Here is a 13,752-nt window from a genome sequence, read left to right as displayed (position 1 = left end):
TCTTCAATTGGGAACTTAAAGTGAGGTCCGCGGGCGTGGTTTGAAAATGATTGAGAGGGGGCGGGACTTGAATAAATCTCAAGGCAGAAGTCTCGCGGGACTAGAAAAAAAATCTCTCTTCCAAAAAGTCTTGTCTTGTCAAAGGATTTTTTATATAATAAAGAGATATCAAGAACACCAGAGATTACCGTTTGATGGAGTAATCCTTTAGGTTAAATGACAGATTTTTGGGATTTAAAGGCCATCACACACCGACCACTCTCGTATTTTGTCACATATTGTCTTGGTGGTTGGAAGGCCAAACTGCATGGTGTACACAAGCTGGAGTTTCCAGAGGTTTTCCAAACATCGCTAAGACGGACATCATCTTCATTAAGTGGACAGTACCATGGGAAAAATGTGAAGAAACCCATGAGAGAAAAACTGAAGAACTCACAAAAACCTGTGGAGGCAGACATAATAGATTAGTGTGGAGGACGCATGAAGAGAGCAGGCCATAAAAAAAAAAACAGAAAAACAAAACATGACTTCCATTTTTCACATTTTTTTTATTTAATGTTATTCCTATTAGTGGAACTTAAATATTTATAACTTTAACCACTCAGTGGCTCAGGATCGCGCTGGTATCCGTTCAAACCCAATTACTGCCAGAAGGGGTCCTACTCCGGTTAGCTCTTGAGCAAGACCCATAACGTGGAAAAAATGCTGCAGGAACCCTGAACAATGGCTGACACCCAAAGGTCATGTGCAAAGAATGTCCACTCGGGCATCTGTTGGTGAAGAAAGATTCACAGATCTTAACTTTGCTGATGATGCTGTGATCTTCACGGAGTCAATGGAGGCTCTGATCGGGGAGCTCGAGAGACTGAGTGAGGACTCTTGAATATCTGGGCTTGGGAGGGTCCTGATAAAAACCAACATCCAGACCTTTAATGACCTCCTGGGCACGGCCATCAGCAGTGTGTCTGTCTGCGGAGAGAGTGTCGACCTTGTCGAGAGCTTTACTTACCTCAGGGGTGTGTGGCTCTCCTGATTTCTATGCAAAAGGACAAAGGTGCAAGTCTTTAGAGTCCTGGTGCCTCCTGTGGACGCTATCCAGTGACCCGAGATGAAGACTGGACTCCTTTGGTACTGTGTCTCTTCAGAGAATCCTCTGGTCGCGCTGGTTTGACTTTGTGTTGCTCATGGAGTCCCGAGTGAGGCACATGACCTGCATTGTGAGGGCGTCAGTTACGGCCATGAGGCGTGTTTCCCCGAGGCTGATCCGGCTCGTAAGATCCTCATTGTTGGGGACCCGAGTGGCTGGACCAGGCCAAGGGGTCGCCCACGTAACACCCGGCTGCGGCAGATAAAGGGTCATTTCCAGAGGGTGGGACTGGACCACGTGTTGCCAACCGGGATCCCGAGTTGTTTCGTCGTATGGTGGCTGTGGCAACGTGCTGTACCAGTGCAGGCTCCACAACTTGACTTGATTAACCAAGTATATGAAATCAAAAAAATAATAAAAAAAGTTCCTGAACCTATCCAAACACATCTTAATTTAATTTAGCCGATATTTTCATATATATATATTAATATTTAAATGTTATGATGTGATTCCAAATAGTGAGTCAGATTAATCAAATTGTATTTGGTGTAACAAACGCTCCAATAGCCATTTAAACTGCTTTAACACAAACAGGTAAAACCATACAAGTCGTTTTTATTAGGATGACTGCAGTTTGTGTAATCGTCACATTACAACAGAATTACTAAAAGGAGACCAAAAAAAAAAACCATGTAGGGTGGGCAACAAAGTTGGCCAACAGATCAAAAAACAAACACCATAAATCTGCTTCGCAACGCACACAAAATCCACAGCATTCAGAAAAATAAAAAATATTAACTTACCCAAAGTCTTACCCTCCAGCTGTACAAAGGTGTGGTCCGCTTCTTATTCCAGGAGCCAAGCACATAAGAAGTGGTCAGGCGGCTTTCTGCTGCTGCACACCAAAAACTTGGAATAATTTACCAACAGAGAGATGCCAGGCGAACACGGCACATTTGAGAAAAAACTCCCAGACGTGCCTCCTCAGAACTACATTTTAGTTCAACCCTTAATAAACAAGACATGCCCAGAATTATCATACTCTTCAATGAACCGGCATTCTTTATTAATAATCTTGACGTGTCTCAGTTTTCTTTAACAATTCTTCTCTGGTGGCTTTCTGTGCCACCACCAAACGACCAAAGTCCCGTACAGCAGCCGGTCAACCTTGAATGAAAGCAGACACCCCAACCTGCTATGAGACCCACCATGGCGAATCCTTTAGACCAGAGGTGTTAACAACAATCCTAGAAGGGCACAGGTTTTCATTCTAACCATCTTCATTAGTGACCAGTTTTTGCTAATTAACGTCTTTTAGTTCTACTTGACGTGACTCACTCAGGCTCCTTAGTTGTTTCTTTGTCCATTATTAGCAGCCAAACAATAAGGTGACACAAAATGAACCAAAATATGATCAGCAAACTGTGACCATCACGCAATAGCTGAAAATAAAGAAAGGTGAAGGTCTCAGTAAAGTTGATCTCTGAGGTCATCTCAACATTTCGACATTGGTATTCTTAAAAAAATAGAAAGTTAACATTTTTGGAAAGGTCTGCTATGGCAGAATGAGAGCAGCAACAAGCCATGGAATAAAATAACGGGTTTAATTAACAGCAAGAATCAGCTTCTCATCAAGACACTGATTGGGGTGAAATTGGTTGGAATTTGAAACTCCAATTTAGCTGATCAGCTTGTTTTACTTGATTGGCTGCCATTTAATGAAGAATCAATTCAGAAAAACGAATCCTTAAAAACGGCAATTAAAATGAAGGGAAAGGAGTTAATTAGCAGTGAAAACGGGTCACTGCATACAGAAGAGGTGTTGTCTTTTCTACATGGTGTGACCAAAATTAATGCAAATCCCTTGAAATGAAAGTCTGCAATGTGCACTTTAATCACATCTGAATTGGTTGATTTGTAATTTTAAACTGTGGAGCTGAGGGGTAAATCAACAAGAAAATATGAGTTTGGACCAAACATCATTGAGGGCACTGTAAGTATACTTATGAGAGGGGAAATCAAAAAATGAGGCAATTGCAATACAACAATATGTGACAGGATCATTTTAAGGGGATTTTTGTGATCAGCAGGCCAATATACTGTAAGATATACCCCAAAGCATTCACGAAGCAAAATCTTCACTGTCCAGTGTAAATCAGTGAAACATGAAACCTTTGCAAATGGATGGTCCCCAAAGAGTGTGGCCATGACTAATAGGTGACTAGAATGCCATCATCTTGGGGTAGCGATGGGCTATTCTTCTCGTCTTCATGACCAAGTCTTTGTTATCCTTCTCAGAAGCCAATGTTCAGGCTCTGACTTAATGTTTTAAGCGGAGCGCACTTATAAGGGACCACTTATTGTATTTTGTAGTTCTTGTATTTGTAAAACGCATTACAAGTCTGCTAAATTTCATTATTTTTATTTATAATAGACCTTCCGCCAATACAGTACAAAACTTACAGTAGTTATCTCCATTACACAAATATATCTAATTACATTATTATACAGAAATGGAATGAAAACCTGCAGCCCTCCAGGCCTGGAGCTCGACATCCGTGCCTAGTTGGGGGACTGGGTGGTCTTTTGGTTTTGAAACCCTGCAGAATAAGTCCACCCTGGCCAATCTAAAAAAAATAATTCTATAATTAAGTAATCAATAACTTTAAGGTAAATCCCTTGTATGAAAATGGGTTTCAAAAGATAAATGCTGTTGTGTGGAGATTTTTTGGAGCAAAAGGCAACAAAAGGGGTGGACATTTATGTAAACCGAGGAGAGTCCGATTCATAGAACTTAGTTCAAGTTGAATCAATTCAAATACACAAGAGGGACATTTTGATTATGAAAAACAGCAACTTGAAATAGGCCAATATAGACAAACCCCGAGACGGACGATACAAGAAAAGAATTCATTGGCACTCGCAACAGGATTTGCTAATGTGACACCTGACGAGAATTCTGTCAATCTAGTTAGAAAAGTACAGATCTGCAAATAGTTATAATAACTAAAGTTTGATAAAGTGAATAACCCTGTTAGTTCATTTTATGGGTGTCTTCAGGAGAGGATGGCAGGGAGTGGCTGACCATCACTGCTGACCGCTTTAAGTGGGGTTTACGTTCCTAAAGCAGGTTTGGGTTTTTCTTTTTTTGGCACAGCAGGGATGCACAAACAAAGACAAACATCCAGTTTTAAATTCAGAATACGAGCTTGTGAAGACGGTCTTTCCAGTTAAACGCTGAAAAATGATCAGGGGCCCAAAGATCACTCATTTAAAAAATTCCTTACAGCATGGAGATTGAGAGAGATTAGATTCTTCATGACAACAAATGAAATAAAAGTCCAGGTGCTGTTAGACATAACCATCTTGGCCTAACCTGCCTGTGGAGGGCTTCTGCTGCATATATACTTGTGTGAAGGAGAAAACATTTATTCTCAAATCAAACACACCACCCAACACTTGCTACTGTGAGAGACTACATCACCACATTTACAGCCAAGTCGTAGGGCTCAGCTGATTTCTGATAAGCAGCAAGTGTCATAGCAACCCCACTCCAAGGAGACCACCCGATGTACACACAGCTGCACTAATAAAACAGGTTACTAGGCAAAGTCCACCTTTGAAGCAGTGACACTCCAGAATGCTTTTAACAGTACAGGTGAACACTAAGTATTCTCCAGCTCCTGTATTGAAATCTCAAACATACATAAATAGGACCACCTCAAACCAAGTGTGAAAATCCTGCTTGGAAGACTAACTACTACTCAAAGTCCTTTCCTCACTGCATTCAAACTTGTTTTACAAAAAAAAAAAAAATCTTTAGCGCTTTAAAGCAAGCCCCGCTATTCCAGAACTTCTAACCTCACTCCTGTGCCTGTTCATTAAAAATCCAGCTCAAACTATTTGTAATTGGCAAAAAATTTAAAGCATAGGATGACAGCAACGCAGTTCAGCACGACCACCGTTACACGCCGACGGAAAAACTGGCTTCCCTTGGGAGTAGGCGAGTTTTTTTAGCCGACTTGGTCAGAACAGCATAAGAGAAAGGCAGTGGCATTTAAAACGTATGATGCAGCTCTAGCCCCTTATCCACTCCTACTTGTACAATTCTGGATCACACAACACTCTGTATTGATTATGCTGATACAGATGTATGCTACCAAGAGCACCCTTGAGGCGATAAATATGCCGAGAAATTAGTGCTAGCCAAAGCCCAGGAGATCACATGAGCGATTGAAGTATAGTCACACAGGAAACTTCTTTGAGTTGCATACTGCAGTTGTAGAAAGGCATCTTTTTATTTATTTTATATATATATATATATATATATATATATATATATATATATATATATATATATATATATATATATAAACATTCTTGCCTGTTTGGTAACTGCCATTTTCATTCATCCACCAATGCCCATAATGCATAACATCACTTACCTTAAACAGATTTATAATCCTGTTCCAACAAAGGGTGAAATGCCAGGAGGAAGTTTATGACCAATTCAAGTCCAAGCCAACAACCAATTTTGAGGAGTACTGCACTTGATATGGAGCAAACACACACACACACACACCTTGACATGGCACTTTCAAAGATATGAATGTGTTAAACATTTAGTGACTGTGCACCAGATGTGATTAGTTTGTCTCAAGTTACGCGAGATTGTATGCAGATGCCTTAAACAGACATCCTGTTAAAGTGAAAGTTTTAACTAAAACAAAAAATTCAAACCAACTCGTTATACCTTAATGGTGAGAATACCAAACAATTTTATTCAAAACAAAAATTAAAAACAAATATGTACGAATTATGCAAAATTCAGTCTTAGGATAAGCTGTGTACTTTTGAACACAATCAACATGCCGACCATGGAATGGCAAATGAAACGCCAGAAAACTGAGTTAAGGTTCTTCTCTCCCCTCACATCCTTTTAATTGGTAAAGAATCAGCTTTGCAGAGTAAGGGGGGGTGGGGGAGGCAAACAAGATTCAGCAGAGTGATAATATGGCTCCTAACAGAGGAGTGAATGAACAGAAATCAAAAAAATCTACAAGCTATCCAAAAAACAGCAAAGGAAGGGAAGGTTTATTCTTCATCCAAGGAATCTCTCTCAATCGCATAAGCCATGAAGAAAGCATCTGGTCTTTTCGGGACAAGGGGATGACCCGGTCTCACAATCTCAAAGCCCAGAAAACTGAATGTTCGAAGAAGTGCCGCTGCAACAGGAGGGACACATTTTAATATGAAACTGAAACCATAGCACCCATCGACAACATTCTACCCCAGCAAAGTCAGTATCAATAGCCTACCTCTGTCATCCCGATTCTTGTGAAAACAGATGAACACATTGTTCACTTGTAAATGTTCCTCAGCAAACTCAAGTAGAAGGGCAAAACTGTAGAGAAAAAAGTGCAACGTGTAACAGGCAGCTATTAATTCAGAAGTGCCAGCACTGCACATAAATGCAACTGAACAAACAAAATGGTTTTGGACGGAACATGTAAAAAAACATCATACACACTACTGGAAACTCCTCCAGAAATGACTGAAGAGCTCCCCACCACATTATGTCTAGAATGATTTAGCACTACTCCCTTAAACTAAAAGCAGAATTCTACATTCTTCAGGAAGTGTGGCATCGATCCAAATACAGGTATAAGCTATCCAACTAAATGCAAGATGGCTTACCTATCTTTGCTTCCTTCAGGGAGGGCACCAGGGACGATCTCCACGTACATGTTTGCATTGCTGAGCATTGCCCTCCAACTGACCTGCTTGGAGTCAGTGAGCCTGGACTGAATGTGAAGGATTTTAGTCTTGCTGGTGGAAGCTAAATCTTCGGTTATCACCAGTCGATTATCCTGAAACAGAACAATCTTTCAAGAAAAAAGACCAAGCTGCATAGAAATTTAACACATCCATCTCCCTTCCTAACCCCTCTACTCATTCAGATTACAAGAGCCTGTGCCTATTCCAGGAGCATTGGTCACAAAGCAGGAAGTCACCAAGTGCAGCACCAGTCTATGGATGAGCAAGCTCCGCTTTTACAGGACCACTTCAGAACCACAAATTAACCAAATATGAAAAGGTTTGGGATGAAAATGAGGAAAAAAGGATGGGACAATGTGCAAGCTCAAAAAAAAAAAAAATTAAAACAGAATTTGGGTGGGTGCTCAAACAGGGCATAGGAGCTACGAGGTTAAACAGAGCAACTGACCCATCTTTCTAGGACTTCCACCACCATTCTGATCGCAACACAGTTGCCGAGTTTAATTTGGTACACAAAAAAAAAAAACCACACACCCCCCTACCAACACACTACTGCTTTGAGAGGTTCCTGCTTCAACCACTGCTAGTGGCAAGATCCCACATGTGTTCCATATTGCCAAGCAAAATGTCCTCAGCAGCATTTTGTGGTAGTGTATAAACAGGCCCAGCCCCTCTTCCCCTTAAACCTGTTATTAATGCCTTCTGAATGAATTCTACAAGTAAGGCATTGCTCTGGCCTTGAAATTGTATATTTTTACAATCAAAAGTGGAAGACTTACCGAATAAAATAAGTTAGCTGAAAGATTGTGATCCCGTTGACTATTCCCTCGCCCACCTGGGATCTTCAGGGGTGGGTGAGGGACATCAGGAGCACCACAGAGGCCCGGGACCCAGGTTACTACTGCAATTGAAGGAGACCCTGGAACTGCAAAAAACCACAAAGTGGGTAAGGGAAGAAAGTGCAAGTAAGCACTTTTTATTAAATAAGTAAACCGAGTCTCTCAGGATCAGACAGGTGTGGCTCAAGACGTAATTCAGTGCAACATGTGAAATTTAGACCGGTGTTGTGATATGAATTTTGAGGGAGCACTCCGGATATAAGAAGGTGAAGCGGACAAGTCTGTAAATAGTCGGCATCTTGCCAAAAGCTCAAAAGGAGGATATTAAAAAATTAAAAGGTAAAAAAACCTTTGTATAATATTGGAATACACTAAAACACACATTGCTTGAAGCAGAAATAATCTGGGGCAGCGCTGATTAACTTGGCATTTTTTGCTTTCAGTCAAAGAAAATAAAGTTTGCATTTTAGTTCTTTAAACCTCTACTTACACCATTAATGTATGCTCATAAAGAAATTCAGAGCAAAGAGGTTCATCCAAATAAACACTACCTGTAAAACAAGTGACCCCCATGAGCAGGCAGTTTCATGTAAACATTCATAAAGTCGCCATTGACACATGCGCACTAAATCAGAAATTAAATATCTGCATGCGCTGTTTTTTTTTTTTTTTCCCCTATTAGCGGGTACTGCATTAGAAGTCAACTACAGCAAGTCGTTTAAGTGGGGGGTGCAATGATTTATGTAGCATCAAAGTGATGTACAAGGATAAGAGTTCAGATGGACGAAAAAACTTCATGATAAAAAACTGGCATAAAATATTTCGGGGGGGAAGCACCAACCTGCATTTACTTAATAGTTAACTACTAGCCTATACCGCTCTTGCATTGCGTCAATATCTACACAAACTGTCGAGCCAGCATGTTTTGGCAGGGTAAAGCCATTTCTCAACCACTACTTGGTCTGGCACTCTGCCACTTGAAGGGGAGAAACATTCACATTGGCTCCCAGAAAGAACACCACAGTGGCCAGAAAGGACACCACTGAAGGGTGACAATTATCAAAAGCTCTACGAGCGAATGTAGTCATTAAGAAACGTTAACAGGCATGGGATACATCAAGAACTTTGAAATCATTTGTATGCTGCTGTTCAGAGAGTTTTGTCCCCAAACAATGTGCAAAGCAAACACAGTACAGCACACCAGCATGAGACATGCTGTCTGAACAGTACAGCAGTTAAATGGGGAGGTGGGGTTAACCCTTCTGTTCAGTGCCAATATAGGGAAATGGAGACAGACACAGAAGCCCACTTTAATAAAAAAAAAAAAATAGCAGCATTTTAGATAATCCATGAGGGAGGGGTCAGAACCAGGAAAATCTAGTTCCAGCTCAGAACAGCCGTCTTGCGTACGTGTGATCACACACACAGCTGGCACTATTTCAATACACACACTAACCAATTGGTCTTTAAAAATTGGCAGACATTTACATTGCTCAATAAGCTGAAAAAGCAGCTAGCTTTTAGTCACGGGTAGGAAGCATGTAATCTAGAAAACGCAACGTCGACAACGCACGTAGACAACGCACAATAAACATCTGCCAAAGGGGGACAATCAAGAAGGTAAATCAGTGAAAACCTAAAGAGCAGGTCAAAAGCATTGAACTAGAGGTAAATTGTCAACATGGTGCTGATAAGACAGAGGGGGAAAAGAAAAAAGTACGACATAGAAACTGAAACCTGCACTCTAAATTTTATATTTGTGAGTTGTGTGCGTTTTCACATTGCAACGTATTGGTGCCCTTGTTCAGAAGTTTCTCCTGCCTTGCACTCATTTCTTGCTAGGATAGGCCCCAGCTTTCCAACAAACTGCCGGTGCTTCCAGCCTCAATTTAAACTCCAGAGTCCCTCAGTGTGTTTGAGGCCAGTGTTTGGTGAATTTAAGTCCGATATCCGCCATTAAGATTTCTTAATCTTGGAATTGCAACGAGCCTATGCTTTATTCCGAGCTCTTCACTTGGAATGATTAATTATTTACACGGTGATATGTAGAACTGGGTTAAGTTACGGGTTTTTAAAATCTGGATTTACTTGCTTGACACACACTTCAGTGTGTTATTGATAAGCTTGAGGCAGACATTTGACTAAAGTATTTTTTTCAAACAAACAAATTTGACAATTTCAGACAATTAACACGTTTCCAAAACAGTCCCTCAGACAGATGTTTACTGAATTACGTTCACCTCTTCTGCAAGTCACTTTGGATAAATGAATGCTCATTACATGCAGGTTTGAAAACAAACTGATGGACTATGGCCTCTGCTCCATTAAAAGTCAATTTGGCCCCAACTGACTGACACACAGACAGATATGCAACAGACAACTTCCTCGCATGGACTATTTTATTCGAAGTGAGCAGCAGATGCCTTCACTTAAAATTTGAAGAAAAACTGAAGGGACTACATACTACTTATACAATCTGAAAAAAAAAAAAAAAGACTAAGTGTATCTGGCTTATTACAAAAACAAAGAAACGTACAGTCGCTACATTTATATCTTACAGAAAAAAGTCTATTGTTCCAGAGTGCTTTAAAATGATAATCGATTCTTAGGCAAGCTTATTAAATTGCAGATCCTTCATTGCCAAAACATGAGGGTGACCCCAGTGGCTCGTCTGGGGTGGAACTTTTCCACCCAAATGATGGGCCTCCACACCCAAAGGTCCACCTGCAAAACTCGACCCAACTCAAACTAACATCTAAAGTGTTCACTTTGCATCATTTTTTCCCTCATGCACACTTTGCATCATTTTTTCATGTACATGCGGATAAATGGGAACACATACTGCTCAACAGTGCGACACACGATGACGTGGGATAAAAAAAAAAAAAAAGTTAAAACACCCAATCCCAAAAATGATGCAAGAGGTGAGCAATCCCTGGTCACTCGGTAGCAAAACCGTATTCGTGCTCCAGAATTTTTTGCATCCCGTTCACGAGTGTCGTATTTGACGCAGCAGTGAGCCCCTCCTCTGTGAAGGGCTCCTGTTGTGGATATTAATTGCATTAAATGAAATGAAGGCAGATTACTGGATTTTTTAAAAATTCACATTACATAAAAGCACGCCAGATTATACGATGGATGCTTAAACTGCCTAGTTTACGTAGTCTAACACTACCCACGAATGAAACAACAAAGCAGATCTTACCAGGGCTGTTAACACATTATACGTAACAGCTGAATCGAGAACGTTAATAATAAAATGGGGGGTGGGGGTGGGGAGGAAAGGTGAACAAAAAGCTGCTTATGTAAACGGCGACCACGACACAAAATATTGGACGCCTTTTTAAAAGGTTTTTGTTATCCGATTTATGACAAGACAATAATTCAATTCTGCTTCAAGAGTGGAATTCTTAAGGGGGGGGGGTGCACGTTCGACCATGCAGGTTAGGCCTTCTTGTCGTCAGCGGCCTTCTCTCTTGGGGAATTTCCAAGCTTTCAATAGATTTCTAGAAATTTCACTTCCTTTGCCTCCCGAGGCAGACAGGCACACGACAATCACATTTATATACTCCCCCCTCCCCCATCCCCATAAAACGACCTCTCCCCCAATTTTTACTAGGCAGGTATTTACCTTAATGACGTTTGCAAGATAACTTACAGTAAATATTTAAATTCCGGGACACAATGGAGGGTATCGCAGTTATGTAGTATGGGCCGTGTGCCTGTTAAGAAGGGAGTGCTGGTGTGCCCTTGACCGGGCTTCTTTTATAGCCACACCCGCAATACTGCTTAATCCATACCCCACGTTAAAAACCATGTTTCATATTGTCATCTTAAAAACGCTGAAAATAAACACCCCGAATTATCTTCTATACTCCCTTGGTCTACCCCGTTCTTTGCACCTGCTTAACGTACGAAGGCTCTGTGCCTTTAACGCTGAAGCCGCCCCACCCCCATGGTCTAATAAACAAGGCCCGAGGCTGAACCGCGGCCTACAATCACAGGTAACGTACCAATGGCTCGGCCTTTAACGGTGCTACACTCACCTTTCACTATCGTTGATTTTACTGGAGAAACTAATCAAAGGCATCCTGGTTTTATTTCCTTCTTTTTCTCTGACAAAACAGTGACTGTTCAGTATCCGCTGGAGGTTGGATTTCACCATCCGGCCTCTGACTGCTAACGCAGATCTTAAGTGCCCTTCGACTCGAGCAGAGTGGTTTGGAAAGATAACGAGCGAGCACGGTTTATATAACAGAGGCGGTGCCGACTTGCAATGATAGACTTGCTGAAGGGGCGTGTCATAACCATAAAAGGCGAGGACTGGGTGGAAGCCAACGGGTCCGTCAGTTAAACGGGGCGTGGTTATGTGCAAAGATAAAAATTTTCCACTACGACATAAACCTGAGGAACTTGCTTGCGCGTTCCCGCTAAACGCGTGACAAGTAAGTGCACGTCGGCCAAGAAAGATAGAAACAGTTACGGGTTAAGATAACGAGATTATGTTCAAGCAAGTATATGACTCTACAATATTAATGTGTATATTGGTTTTGTAAATTCAAGTGCATTTAAAACTGATATCCAACCTATTTATTCTAAAAAAGGATAGAGTCGATAACATAAATGACGGGTGAGCATCGTTCGCAAAAGCAGGAACGAAGACGGGATGGGCACCCACCACCCTTCCACACTTAACCACAGTTAACCTAATATACGCATAAAGCACCATGCAAATGAAGGGAGTCTGCCAAAAGAAAACGCAGTCGCCCACGGAAAACACCGGCACATTCATCACTGGGTAGAAACGAACCTGCATCTTGTAAGTGCGAGGCATCACTTTAAACGGTGCAGGGTCGTAGCATTTCAGGGGTCCAGTAAACGGAAGTGCGCCATAAAATGTATCATATCGCTGGAATCAAAAACTGTCTCTGCACCTTGGTGTATACAGGCCCACCACAATCGGATGGACACCAGCCATCCTTGCGCCCAGACCCCGCAGTGCACATAGTCGTTTTTAAGTGAAGTAATTTAAGACATTCAGACATATTAAGACCTTGTTTCAGACCTAAGGCTGAAATCATTAAACTTCAGTTTTTCCCACATCAATTAACACTCAGTTTTCCAGAATGAAAGGAGCAAAAGCAGGATTTTGACCATTTTTGCAACCATTAAAAAAAAAAAACTAAAACTCATAGGCTCCAGTGTAGTGGCCCTGAAGAAGTGGGTTTGAAAATAGATGGATGGACAAATGAATGAAATATCCCACTGACACAAGTATTCAGACCGTTTGCATTGGCTCAGGTGCACCCCACTCTAGTGATTATTATTGAGATGCTTCTGCACTTTGTTTGGAGCCAACTTGTGGTCGATTGTATTGATTGGACTGATTTGTGAAGGCCTGTCTACAGGAGGTCCCACTGTTGAGCAAAACCAAGCCATGAGGTTGAAGGAATTGCCTGCAAGCTTAGAGTCGGGATTGTGTCAAGGCACAGCTCTGGGCAAGGCTACAAAAAATCGAATGTTCCCTGGAGCGCACAGCCCTCCATAATTCTTAAATGAAAGAAGTCTAGAGCAACCACAACTCTTCCTAAAGCTGGCCTTTCAACTAAAGTGAACAATCATGAACCAGATAAACACTATGGCTGATTTCCACAGAACCTTTGTGAAGATGGGAGAAACTTCCAGAAAGACAGCCACTACTGCAACACTCAGCTAACCTGGGCTCTTAAACACCTACTTGGAGTTCACAAAAAAGGCACCTAAAGGACTCCCTGACTGTGAGAAACAAGATTATCTGCTCTGATGAGACCAAGATTGAACAGTTTAATCTCAGTTCCAAAAATCACATTTGGAGGAAATCAGGCCCCACTCCTTGCCTATGCGATGCCATTACAATAGTGGAGCATGGTGGAGGCAGCTTCATACTCTGGAGTTGTTGATCAAAGGCTGGGACTGCTACTGGGACAATAACCAGGGCTGAGGGAAAGCTGAACAGAGCAAAGCATGGAGATATCATTAATGAAAACCTGCTGCTGAGCACCCTGGAGC

General features: G+C 41.5%; 1 protein-coding gene across 1 annotated transcript; it reads right to left on the bottom strand.

Moving 5' to 3' along the window:
* Positions 1-5,837: 5,837 nt before the first annotated feature.
* Positions 5,838-11,946, bottom strand: oaz1a (ornithine decarboxylase antizyme 1a). Its single transcript, XM_039766905.1, is given in 6 exon segments — positions 5,838-6,312; positions 6,406-6,491; positions 6,785-6,957; positions 7,645-7,731; positions 7,733-7,790; positions 11,751-11,946. Coding segments are annotated over 6 exon segments (654 nt in total). The 5' UTR covers positions 11,870-11,946; the 3' UTR covers positions 5,838-6,181.
* Positions 11,947-13,752: the final 1,806 nt, after the last annotated feature.

The sequence above is a fragment of the Polypterus senegalus genome, chromosome 10, assembly GCF_016835505.1.
Source record: "Polypterus senegalus isolate Bchr_013 chromosome 10, ASM1683550v1, whole genome shotgun sequence".
Classification (NCBI taxonomy): domain Eukaryota; kingdom Metazoa; phylum Chordata; class Cladistia; order Polypteriformes; family Polypteridae; genus Polypterus; species Polypterus senegalus.
Note: the sequence above shows the minus strand (reverse complement) of the source record. Positions and strands in the feature narration are given on the sequence as shown.